Below are 13,112 nucleotides of genomic sequence, written 5' to 3' on the forward strand. Positions count from 1 at the left end.
ACTTTGGATTTGTCATGAAGGAAGAACACCCATGTATACCTTGAATAGTCATCCACAATCACAAGACAATAGAGATTTCCTCCCAAACTCTTGTATGTTGTTGGTCCAAATAAATCCATGTGTAGGAGTTCTAGCACTCTTGTGGTTGACATGAAAGCTTTGGTTGGATGAGTGTTTGCAACTTGCTTGCCGGCTTGACATGCACTACAAAGCTTGTCCTTCTCAAACTTCACATCCTTCAACTCTCTCACCAAATCATTCTTCATAAGCTTCTTGAGTGAGCTCATCCCAACATGATCAAGTCTTCTATGCCATAGCCACCCAAGTGTTGTTTTGGTGAATAGGCAAGTCTTCAAGTTTGCATCTTTGGAGGTGAAGTCAACTAGATATAAGTTGTTGTATCTAAATCCATTGAATATCACTTGTTTGTCATCTACTTTGGATACAACAACCTCCTTCTCGGTGAATAGGCATTGGAAGCCAAGATCACACAATTACCCAACGGATAGCAAGTTGAAACTCAATGAGGCAACATAGAGCACATTGGAGATGGAATGATCATTTGATATTGCCACTTTGCCCAATCCTTTAACCTTGCCCTTTGAATTATCTCCAAAAGTTATTTTCTCTTGTCCATCTACCTCTTCATCTAGTGAGGTGAACATACGAGGATCACCAGTCATATGTTGAGTGCAACCACTATCAATAACCCAATGACTTCCATCAGTCTTGTAGTTCACCTACACACAAGAGATTCAAGCTTTAGGGATTCAAACTTGTTGAGGGCCCTTCACCTTCTCAACAAGTGACTTAGCCACCCAAATCTTCTTAGGCCTACTCTTGTTGGGGGTCCTAAGAACATGACTTTCATCTTTCCACTAGAATCTTTTCTAAGCATGTAGTGAGCATTGAAAGCAAAAGGTCTAGCATGCTTGGGCAAGGGTTGTGGTGGTGGAGTTTGACACTCATGAGCAAAGTGGCCTTCTTGTCCACACTCAAAACATCTCTTTGGCTTTAGCTTTGGCTTTGATTGTTGGTGTTGAGCTTGAGCCTTCTTCTTCTCTACACTTGCCATATATCCAATGCCACTTCTATCCATCTTCATGACAGTATTCATGAGTAGCTCACTTTGGAGATGCTTGCCTCTAGCAAACTTGCTCAATCCCACCTTGAGATGCTCTTTCTCCATCTTGAGCTTCTTGTTCTCTTCCTTGAGAATATCATTGTTCTTCTCTTCCTTGAGTTTCTTGTTTTCTTCTTTGAGCTTCTCATTCTCAAGGATCAACTCTTTGTCATGATCAAGTGTTTCTAGCACAATGGTGTTGTGACTTTTCATCTCTTCAAGATCTTTCATGAGCTTCTCATGGTCACTCTTGAGCTTGACATACTCATCATAGTCATTGCACTCAACCACTTGCTTGCCTTTGCTACTAGATCCATGCTCAATGCTCTCATCAATTAAATCATCACATGAGGTAGCTATATCAATCTTAACAACATGGTTAGTAGCATCATGTGGCTCATTTGGTAAGAATTCTTGTGCAATAACAAGGGTATCATAATTGATCTTTAGAGTTGTATATTCATCTTTTAGCTTGTTATGATTAGTGATAAGCTCATTGTGCACTCACTCAAGTTTATCATGTTTATCTTTAAGCTCTTTCTTAGAAGATTTGAGCTCCTTGAGTTTGGATGATATAGAATCATTTGTTTCTTTGAGCTCATCATTAGCCTTTTCTAATGTATCACACTTAGCTAAGAGTGAATCATTTTTAGCATCAAGTTTTTCATTTGTAGCTCTACTCTTTCTAATGATCTTAGTGTATTTTCTTAATATTTTGACAAGATCATCATATGTGGGTGAATCATCATCGCTATCACTATCATCATCACTAGCTTGCTCATCATCACTACTATCATCACTCTTAGTTACCTTGCGTTCACCCTTGGCCATAAGGCATAGGTGTGTAGAGGATCATGGTGATGGTGGCGGTGAGGATGCAAGATCAATAGCAATGGTGGCCATCTTCTCATTGTCACTCTCATCATCGGACGATCCACTTGATGAATCAATGTCTGTGAGCCAATCACCGACAATATAGGCCTTGCCACTCTTATTCTTCTTATAGAAGTCTCTCTTTTTGCCTTCTCTCTTCTTGTATGGCTTGTTCTTTTTCTTTTCATCTTTATCACTTGAATCATCTTTCTTGCCCTTGTTCTTGAACTTGTCTTTCTTGGGCTTTGTGCATTGATGAGCTAGGTGACCAAGTTCGCCACAATTGTAGCAATCCATCTCAGAGATTGGCTTTCTTCTTGAGCTAGTGAAGAACTTCTTCTTCTTGCCGTCAAACTTGATGCCACTCTTGTTTAGCTTCTTTAGCATCTTGGCGGTCTTCTTCACCATGAGAGCAAGACTTTCTTCATCATCTTCATCACTTGAGCTCTCATACTCAAGTCTTGCCTTGCCCTTATCTTGGCTAGCTTTGAATGCTAAGTCCTTCTCTTTCTTCTTTGTAGAGGATGAGCCATCTTGTGGCGTGATGTGCATGTACATCTCATGAGCATTGATCTTTCCCAAGATTTGTGTCGGTGTAGCGGCGGAAAGATCACCTTGATGTAGCATGGTCACAATGTGCCCATATTTGTCAATGGGGAGGACACTCAAGATCTTTCTCACAACGTCGGATGGTGATATTTGAGTAAGTCCAAGCCCATTGACTTCCTCTACAAGAACATTTAAACGAGAATACATTTCATTAGCACTTTCTTTAGGAAGCATCTCAAAAGAATTTAGCTTTTTAATCACAAGATGATAGCGTTCCTCACGCTCACTCTTGGTTCCCTCATGGAGCGCACAAACGTCCGACCATAGTGCATGGGCATCTTTGTGGTTCCTTACACGATTAAACACATCTTTGCAAAGGCCTCTAAAGATGGTGTTGCGAGCCTTTGCATTCCATTTTTCATAGTTTACTTCATCGCCTTGAAGTTGTGCGGCATTCTTAGGTGTTGGGAACCCTTGAGAGGCGGCTCTAAGAATTCCAACATCTAGAGCTTCTAGGTAAGCCTCCATACAAATTTTCCAATATGGAAAATCATCCCCCTCGAAGATAGGAGGAGGTCCATCCCCGTGAGACATCTTGCTCTAAGCGGTTAGGCTTAAAAATGTGAGCACGAGGCTTTGATACCAATTGAAAGGATCAAGATGCCCAAGAGGGGGGTGAATTGGGCTAATTCTAAATTTTCTTGCAATAATCAAATCCTACGGATAGCCCAATTAACCCCTTGTGCCTAGAAAAGTGTTCCTATCAAATCAACGCACAAAGAACTTGCACCCTATGTTCCAAACTTACTCTAGCATAGCAATTCTAAGAATGTAAAGCAAGTATTGAATTGCTCAAAGTAAATACTCAAAGTAAGTGCTCAAAGTAAATAGGGAGAGAAAAGAACGCGGTGATGTTTTGCCGAGGTATCGGAGAGTCGCCACTCCCCACTAGTCCTCGTTGGAGCACCCGCGCAAGGGTGTAGCTCCCCCTTGATCCGTGCAAGGATCAAGTGCTCTCTACGGGTTGATTCTTCGACACTCCATCGCGGCGAATCACCCAAAGCCGCTCACAACTTGAGTTGGGTCACCCACAAGCTCCGCCGGGTGAACACCAAACTCCCAATCACCACCAAGCCATCTAGGTGATGGCGATCACCAAGAGTAACAAGCACGAACTCTCACTTGACCACGCGAAGCCTAATGAGAAGATGGATGCACACTTTGCTACTCTTGATTTGCTAGTGAGGCTACTCTCTTGGATTCTCAAATCACAAACACCTCACTAGGACCTTGCTCTTCTTGGCACTCACAAACGTGTTTCTCAGCTGTTGGAATGAGCAAAAGTCCCTCCACTCACGAGTGGAGCTTCTATTTATAAGGCAGCCTGAAAAAATGAACCGTTATGAGCTTCTACGGGATGACCGAACGATCCGATCGTTTTGACCGGACGCTCCAGTCAGTTCAACCCGCGATCAGTACCGACCGGACACGTTTGGTCGCTCTTGGATGCTTACTGTAAACGACCGGACGCTGGATACTCAGGGTCCGGTCACCACTGACCAGACGCGTCCGGTCGCACTTTCTCAAGTCTGGACCCTTACTAGAGTCGATCGGACGCTGGCCCTCAGCATCCGGTCACACGACCTTCTAGCGTCCAGTCACACCAGACTTGTTCTTCATAGTCAAATGAACTGACTGGACCCTGCAGTCAGCGTCCGATCGCACCAGAGCCAGCGTCCGGTCAGTATTTGACCCTCCATTCACTTCCAACTTTCGATCATATGTGAATGAAGTTAGCTCCAAAGGATCTTAGGCATTCATAGGAGCTACCTAGAGCTAGTTTTAACAAGTGTGCACCACACCTAACTCACTAGACTCAACTAGGTCAAGCTACCCGTTCATACCCCCTTCATAGTACGGCCAAAGGAAAAACAAAGTCCTAAACTACTCTAAGTGTCTCTCCAACTTCAATCGACACTTAGAACTAGTCATCCTTAACCTTGTCGTCCATCCTTTGAAAACCAAAACGATTTCCATCGTAGGGGCATGACAACCTCGATTGCCCAATCGATCTCCATTACCATGACCTAATTTAATTGCCTCTGCAAAACACACGTTAGTCATAGTAATCTTGTATTGACATTAATCACCAAAATCCACTTAGGGGCCTAGATGCTTTCAGCTCTACATGACCAACTTGCTTGCAACTAGTGCAAAACCGACCATTGTTCTTCATAAAACTAGTCTTGTGAGGAGCAAAGGCCGCCTTGCCTTTCTTGGGGTTATAGCCCAATCCCTCTTTGTAGAGAGAAGCTCTTTGGCTACCCAAGCACATAAGCAAGCGGTCCTCACCACCATATGCCTTAGCTAAGGTGTGAGTGAGCTTAGTGACCTCCTTCTTGAGGTTCTCATTCTCAACCACTAGTGAGGCATCACAAGTGAGACCATCACTACTAGATGAGGTAGAAGTGGAAGTGCTACAAGAAGGATTAGTAGGAGCAACAATGATAGGTATAGATAGTGATGCATCAATTAAGTCACAAGTTAAACCTACATCACAAGTTTCAACATGCTTCTTTTTATCTTGTTCATTAAGCAAAGTGGAATGAGCCTTTTCAAGCTTTTTGTGAGCCTTGCCAAGCTTCTCATGGGCTTCCTCTAGCCTCTCATGAGTTGCTTTGAGCTCATTAAGGGCTTGCTTAAGGGCTTTTACCTCCTTATTCAAGCTCTTGCATTCTCTTCTCTTAATGTCAAAATGTTCTTTAGCATCTTCTAGCATGTTAAATAATTCATCTTTAGTAGGTTCATCATTATCACTATCACTATCATTTTCATTTTCATCATCATGTTCTTCATCACTTTCATCATCACTAGTTTGTACCTTAGTGGCCTTAGCCATGAAGCACGATGAAGATTTGAAGAGAGAAGGCTTCTCATTGATAGCAATGCTTGAAAGAACCTTCTTCTTGGTGGTCTTGTTATCATCACTATCATCATCATCATCACTTGATGAAGCATCACTATCCCAAGTGACTACATATGAACCACCCTTCTTCTTCTTGAATGCCATCTTGTCCTTCTTCTCTTTCTTTTCCTTCTTGTCCTTCTTCTTATTCTTCTTGTTGTCATCATCATTGTCACTATTGTATGGGCATTCAGCAACAAGATGATCTTTGCTTCCACACTTGAAGCACCTTCTTGACTCTTCTTTGTTCTTAGATGAAGACTTCTTTCTTCTAACATGGTAGCCCTTCTTTACCATGAACTTGCCAAATCTCTTGACAAAGAGAGCCATCTTCTCATCATCATCATCCCATGAATCATCTTCTTCACTAGATGTTTCTTGCTTAGCTTTGCCCTTGGATGATGCGGCTTTGAATGCCATGCTCTTCTTCTTGTCATCCTTCTTCTCATCTTTCTTCTCCTTCTTTTCTTCCTTCTCATCTTCATCTCTATATGTATCATCGATCATGATGTCTCTCAACACTTGGTTTGGTGTCATGGTGTCCAAACCACTCCTTACTAGAATAGTGACCAATGTGCCAAATCTTGAAGGTAAACATCTCAAGAACTTGTGGGAGAAGTCCTTGTCCTTCACCTCTTCTCCAAGTGCTTTGAGATCATTGATAAGCACTTGAAGCCTATGAAACATCTTCGGCACACTCTCATCCTCCTTCATCTTGAAGCTTGCAAACTTCTCCTTAAGAATGTAAGCCTTTGCACCTTTCACGGCTTGAGTGCCCTCAATTGATTCTTCCAACTTCTTCCAAGCCTCATGAGCCATCTCAATATTCTTGATTTGCTCAAATGTTCTCTCATCAATTGCATCATGAATAGCACTTAGAGCAATGTCATTGTTTTGGAGAAGCACTTCTTCGGCCGCGGTGGGATTCTCCGGATCACCAATCTCAATTTTGGTTTCTACCCCTTCCACACCTTTCTATTGATTGACTTGATGTGTGTGGTCATCTTTGACTTCCAATAAGGATAATTTGTGCCATCAAATTGGGGTGGCTTCTTGGTGTTGTTAATTTGAGCCATTTTTACACCGAAGGTTGTTAAGCCTCAAATCATGGTGACCTCAGCTCTGATACCACTTGAAAGGTCCTAATGGCTAGAGGGGGGGTGAATAGCCTAATAAAAATTTCTACAACAACACTTAACAAAATTGTTAGACAATTATGAGGCAAAGCAAGTGTTGCGCTAGCCTACTCAAAATGCAAGCCACCTACCACAATCCTAGTTTAGATAGTATCTATTCACACAATAGCTATGACACTACCCTATGTTAGTGTGCTCTCAAAGGCTAACTAAAGAGCCACACCAACCAACCAAGCAAGCTCTCACAACTAACTACACTAAAGAGCTTGACAACTAGTTTGTGATAATATAAAGAGAGTGATCAAGAAGGTTATACTGCCGTGTAGATGAAGAAACCAATCAATCACAAGGATGAATAACAATGAAGATCAATCACCTCGGAATCAATGATGAACACAATGATTTTTTACCGAGGTTCACTTGCTTGCTGGCAAGCTACTCCTTGTTGTGGTGATTCACTCACTTGGAGGTTCACGCGCTAATTGGCATCATATGCCAAACCCTCAATAGGGTGCCGCACAACCAACACAAGATGAGGATCACACAAGCCATGAGCAATCCACTAGAATACCTTTTGGCGCTCCGCCAGGGAAAGGTCAAGAACCCTTCACAATCACCATGATTGGAGCCAAAGACAATCACCACCCTCCACTCAACGATCCTCGCTGCTCCAAGCTGTCTAGGTGGCGGCAACCATCAAGAGTAACAAGCGAAATCTATAGCGAAACACGAACACCAAGTGCCTCTAGATGCAATCACTCGAGCAATGCACTTGGATCACTCCCAATCTCACTATGATGATGAATCAATGATGGAGATGAGTGGGAGAGCTTTGGCTAAGCTCACAAGGTTGCTATGTTAATGCAAATGGCCAAGAGAGTGAGCTTGAATCAGCCATGGGGCTTAAATAGAAGCCCCCATGAAATAGAGTCATTGTACCCCTTCACTAGGCACTAATCAGGGTGACCGGACGCTCCGATCCTACTGACCAGACGCTGCTCCTCAGTGTTCGGTCGCCCGATGGCGGCCACGTGTCTCCTGCGTTCAACGGTGATCATTTGATCTCAACGGTCAAAATGTTGGCCGAACGCTCTAACAGAGCTGACCGGACGCTGGACCCTCAGCGTCCGGTCGTTTATAGTAAGGGTCCAAAATGAGTTTTTGCCGACCGAACGCGTTCGGTCATGCTTGACCGGACCCTGCCAGCGTCCGGTCACACTGTGACTTCTTACAGTGCTGACTGACAACATGACCGGATGCAGCCCTTCAGCGTCCGGTCGCTGAGCGACCCAGCGTCTGGTCCTTTGACCGACACCAGCATGATTGCGACCAACTCCATTTCACCTGTAACTTCTTCACCCTTGCTCAAATGTGCCAGCCACCAAGTGTATCACCTTGTGCACATGTGTTAGCATATTTTTCACAAACATTTTCAAGAGTGTTAGTTCTCCACTAGATCCTAAATGCATATGCAATGAGTTAGAGCATCTAGTGGTACATTGATAACCACATTCTGATATGAGTTTCACCCCTCTTAATAGTATGGCTATCAAACCTAAATGTGATCACACTCTCTAAGTGTCTTGATCACTAAAATAAAATAGCTCCTATGATTTATACCTTTGCCTTGAGCTTTTTGTTTTTCTCTTTCTTCTTTCCAAGTCCAAGCACTTGATCATCACCATGGCATCATCTTCATCATGCTATGATCTTTGTTTGCTTCGCAACTTGGAGTGTGCTACCTATTTCATGATCACTTGATAAACTAGGTTAACACTTAGGGTTTCATCAATTCACCAAAACCAAACTAGAGCTTTCAGGCTTCTTTAGGGTTTAGGAAGATACATCTCAAGCGGTCGGTCATTGGCAGGTACCACATTACCAAGGTAGGAACTCTTCTCTTCTTTGCATCGTTGCCTAATGGAGTGTCCTCTGGGGGGCTGAGATTCTTGTACCACCTTTTTTGTACCCTTCTTATTCCTCTTTTTCCCCGTGGAGGCTTCATCCTCACCGTAAAGGTCATTGCTCTTGTACCGGCTGGCCCCACACCAGGGACATTTATCCAGTGACTTGAACATTTTGCCATGAAAAGTATACAGTGGTTGGGGCATGCATGGATTTTTTCAACCCCCATTGTCAATGGACTTATGACCTTCTTCACTTGGTATGTGTTGACGGGAACTGAGTTTGGTTGTGGCAGCACCCATGACAGGAGATGCAATAGATCATTGAAACTATAGTCTGACCAGCCGTACTTAGCCTTCAGGATGAGTAGCTCAAGCACAAAATGTAGCAATGTCCAATGTGTCAGACAACCCTTTTCAACACCATACATAGTCTCCTTCGATGCTTTTGTCATACTTTCCAAATTTTCTAGACCTTTTGGGCTATTTAGTAAAATCTCTAGTCCAAGGGCTCGAATCATGTCCTCTAAATTATCTTCATCCCCGACACATGCTCCACCATCATTATTGGCACCACCTTTGTCGTTACCATCCCAACCACCAGCATCACCACCTTGTTCATTGCCAAACTCAGAATCCATTGGTGCATCAAGCTCTGCTGAATATTGGGACAAGGATTCTAAGGTTTCGTCGTCGTATTCCTTCTCATCCTCATCATTAACAATAACCGTTTCACCATGATGAATCCACACTATGTAGTCCTCAACAAATTCTCGCATAATCAAATGTGATCTGATGATAGTCACATCTGTCCATGCCATACGGTTATTGCAATCTTTACAGAGACAAATAATTGTATCCTTATTCTTTGTTAATGTCGTTGCATGCTTCTTTGCGGCTTCAATAAATTTATCCACCTCTTCACAAAAATCTGCCTTGAACCTTAATGAACCATACATCCAAGAGTTTCTGTACTCCATCTTTTACAACAACAGCAAAACAAACATTAAATGACTACTTATTCAGATATATATAAAAATGAATCAAATTAATAATTACTTGAGAATAATTGTATATACTTCAGATATATATGAATATAAATCAAATATAATTACATGAAGCATACAAACACACCATGGTAGAGGAAAATTAATTAATGGCCCATTTATCCATAAATAATTAAAATACATATTTGTTGATTACAATAAACAATTTCAAAGACAACAATTAGCAATAATTATATTTTACCCAATATCTTTCATGCAAACCCTAGTCTAATTTCATCAAACACAAATTTACAAAAATGAAATTAATAAAAAAACCAAACCCTAGATCTAGATCTACATGCACATGAAACATCCATAAAACTAACTAATTGTTCACTAAAATCAAGAAACATGGACCAAATAAAGGTATGATCTTGTTCTCCTACCTAATTTACCCTAGTACATTCAAAACTTGGGTCTAATTTGCTTCATAAGTAGCTCAGGCACCGTAGAAGAGAGAGAAAAACAAAACTCTAATTACTCACTAACCAACCATTAAAACTTCAAAAAAAGTGTGGAATAGCATTTTCTTATCTTCTACAACCTCTCCACCAAAGGATTTGAGACCAAAACCTTCCCCCTTAGTAGAGCAATTTTTGGAAGGTGCCCAAGGCCTCCCCACCTTTCTTTCACGGGTTGAAGTGAGTGACCCGAGGAGGAAGAAGGTGCTGCAAGTTTTTTATATGTAGGTCTTTTGGCAGGTAATTATATGCGGGGCATTTGTAGAGGCGGTTCAATCACCAGCCGCCCCTACAAATAAAAACACCGGGGGTGGCTGATGAGTGAGTCGTCCCTACAAATCAGACCCATTTGTAGGGGCGGCTCGTATCACCAGCCGCCCATGTTGTTTCATTTATAGGGGCGGCTGGTCTCTGGACTCCCGAGCACGCCATTGTACGGGCGGCTCCATCACCAGCCACCGCTATAAAAAAATTATCCCGTTGCTACAAACCTGTTTTCCACGTAGTGACTTTCCTTCTGCTTTATTATGCATTGCATTAGATATTTAGGCAATTTTAGCAGCAATTTAATCCAGAAAAAGACATTAAACAAAATGATCATGTTGATGACATCATATATGTGCTTGTGTGTCTTAAACGTGATGAGCATGTAGATGATACTCAAACTAAGGATTGACAGCCAAGACCTTAGATGATTCGTTCTATAAACATACCCAGCGGCAGAGCCGGATGCACTCGAAGACAAAGTGTCTGTCGATGTAGTCGCCCCGCTTGATGCAGTGCAGAGGAGAAGCCGTGCCAATCACCAGTGATCCTCCAGGAAGCAGAGGACGTAGAGAGTAGTCATGCCACGACACTCCTAAAAAATATGATTGCCACCCTTTACCCAAGCAGACGAACCCGAAGACAGCGAGCGTTCCGGAGGCCTACTCTCCCAGTTCGTGTGCACACAGGAACTGGGACGGGGAGAACCAGAGAACAACTGAATATGTGGTTGTCTCGGAAGCGAAGAAGATGACTGACGGAGGAGCCGAGATTATATGCTCGCGACCAGAGAGGCGATGGGGCGTAGGAGGAGATCAGAGGACCGAGGAGACGTGCGAACGCAGATGGCAGTAATAGGCGAAACTTCCGCCAGGAAGCCACCACCAACATAAAAGAGAGTAACTCTCATAATTATATGGATTTGAGTGGCAAAACCATTCTCGTCCCGTCTGTCCACTCGCCGCATGCCTCGCCTCGCCACTCCCACTCGCGTGGCACACCTACAGCCCCGTTTGGCTTACTGAAACTTGGCTGAAAGTGGTTAAAAAACATTGTTCTGGCTGAAATATTGTGAGAGAAAAATACTTGTTCTGGCTGAAAAAAGAAGCCGAACAAGCCGGATTTAAGGTAAGCCGAACGGGGCCTACATCCTTTTCTCAGCTTCTCAATATAGATAGACAATATTCAACCATATAAACCGAGTCAACGTCCAGTGAAAATCTCGTACGGTATTAAACCATATATAGCGCATTGTAACAAGCCATAGAGTCTATTTGATTTATTAAATATTATATAGGCCAAGCCCATAATAAATCTAATACATTGATGGCTATTTGTGTACTGATCCCTGCCTAATGGAAGTTTATTGTGCGTTCTTCCCAAACTGCTTACGCTTTCATGGTAAAATGAAGGGGAATTTTGTTGTGGGACACTGAAGAAACAGGAAATTGGCCAGGGAACACCGCCAACGTCGAAATTTGCCAGTGGACATTACAAATTTGTGATTCTTGGCCGAGAGACGCCGCAGTTGATTATTTTATTCATTTTTCAGTTTCGAGGAGAGAGAAGGCAGAAGAAATGTCTAAACTGCCCTCGTCTTCAACCTCTAGTTTTCACCGGCTATTCGAACGCAGGCAGCTTCGGTTCCCACCTCGTCCATCTTGACCACCGCCGTGTGCGCAACCTTGGACAGGAACGTCGACCCCCGTGCAGCGCCGGTGACTACTTGGTCTCCATCGTCCCCCTTGCACATGCCACTCAGGTCGGCAGCCTCCGGCGAGAACGGCAGCGAGAGGCCCAGCCGACTGAGGTCGCCCTTGAGGTCACCCCAGCTGAAGGTGATTGCGAACTTGGGCAGCTTGATGCTGACAGGCCTCTCCTTCATCTCAGCCAATATGCCGTACAGGTACGCTGACGATGAGGTGACCATGTCCACCATGGTCGAGAGGCCGTCACGTATGTCCGAGAGGAAGAAGAACATGGAGTACTGCTGCGTGCTCCCATTGGCCTTCGTCGCGGGCGTGGCCTTGGACTCTAGCGGCTACCTGCTCGCAGCGGCGCTTCAGCTGGCCACCACGAGCAGGCCACGTGGCCGCGCCTGCCAGCTCTAGCCCCAGCCACGCGTGCCGTGGGAGAGGCCACCATGGCCGCGCACCTGCAGGCTCCGGCGCCTAGCCAGCTCGCCGCCCAGCTCCGGAGAGGCCGCGCTCGCCCGGCTCCGGCGAGGCAGCAGGGCCACCCGCGCCCGACGTGCCTATCCTCCGGCCCCGGCCTCGTGCAGGAGTCCAGCTGATGCCACGCGGGAGGAGCCAGCTCCGCCGCCGTTCTCGCCACTGCCGCCAGCTCTGGCGATCGCGAGGTCCTGGCCATGGCCGAGCCAAGCGCGAGCGCCCGTGCGCCCTCCCCGCGCACAAACGGGCAGGCATGCTGCCGTGCTGTGCCTAATCGAGCTGCGCGAGGTCCGCCTCGGACTACGCTGCTAGGGCGGCGAAGGCATGCACAGCCGTCAGATGCAGCACCGGCGATCGAAGGATATGGACGGACCTCTCATCGGGTGGAGTCTGGAGGAGGAAGATGACCACGGGGGCAATATGGTCTTTTCACTGCCCTTTCTCACTCCCAAACTATGAAAAATAATATTTTAATTGCTTGCGGTGTCTGGTGGCAAAGAAACACGATTTTATAATGGTACTGAGCATATTTCTGAGTTTACGGTGTCTACCAGCAAATACCACGTCTGTATGATGTCCCACGACAAAATTCCCCTAAAATGAATGGCTCGTATGCTGCG

General features: G+C 44.5%; 1 protein-coding gene across 1 annotated transcript; it reads right to left on the reverse strand.

Annotated features, from left to right (window-relative positions):
* Positions 1 to 11,927: 11,927 nt before the first annotated feature.
* On the reverse strand, positions 11,928 to 12,260 carry LOC136454847 (putative serpin-Z5). The gene has a single exon (XM_066455104.1). It carries the CDS (start codon positions 12,258 to 12,260, stop codon positions 11,928 to 11,930), a length of 333 nt encoding a protein of 110 aa, XP_066311201.1.
* Between the last annotated feature and the right edge of the window lie 852 nt (positions 12,261 to 13,112).

This window comes from Miscanthus floridulus, chromosome 5 (assembly GCF_019320115.1).
Source record: "Miscanthus floridulus cultivar M001 chromosome 5, ASM1932011v1, whole genome shotgun sequence".
Classification (NCBI taxonomy): domain Eukaryota; kingdom Viridiplantae; phylum Streptophyta; class Magnoliopsida; order Poales; family Poaceae; genus Miscanthus; species Miscanthus floridulus.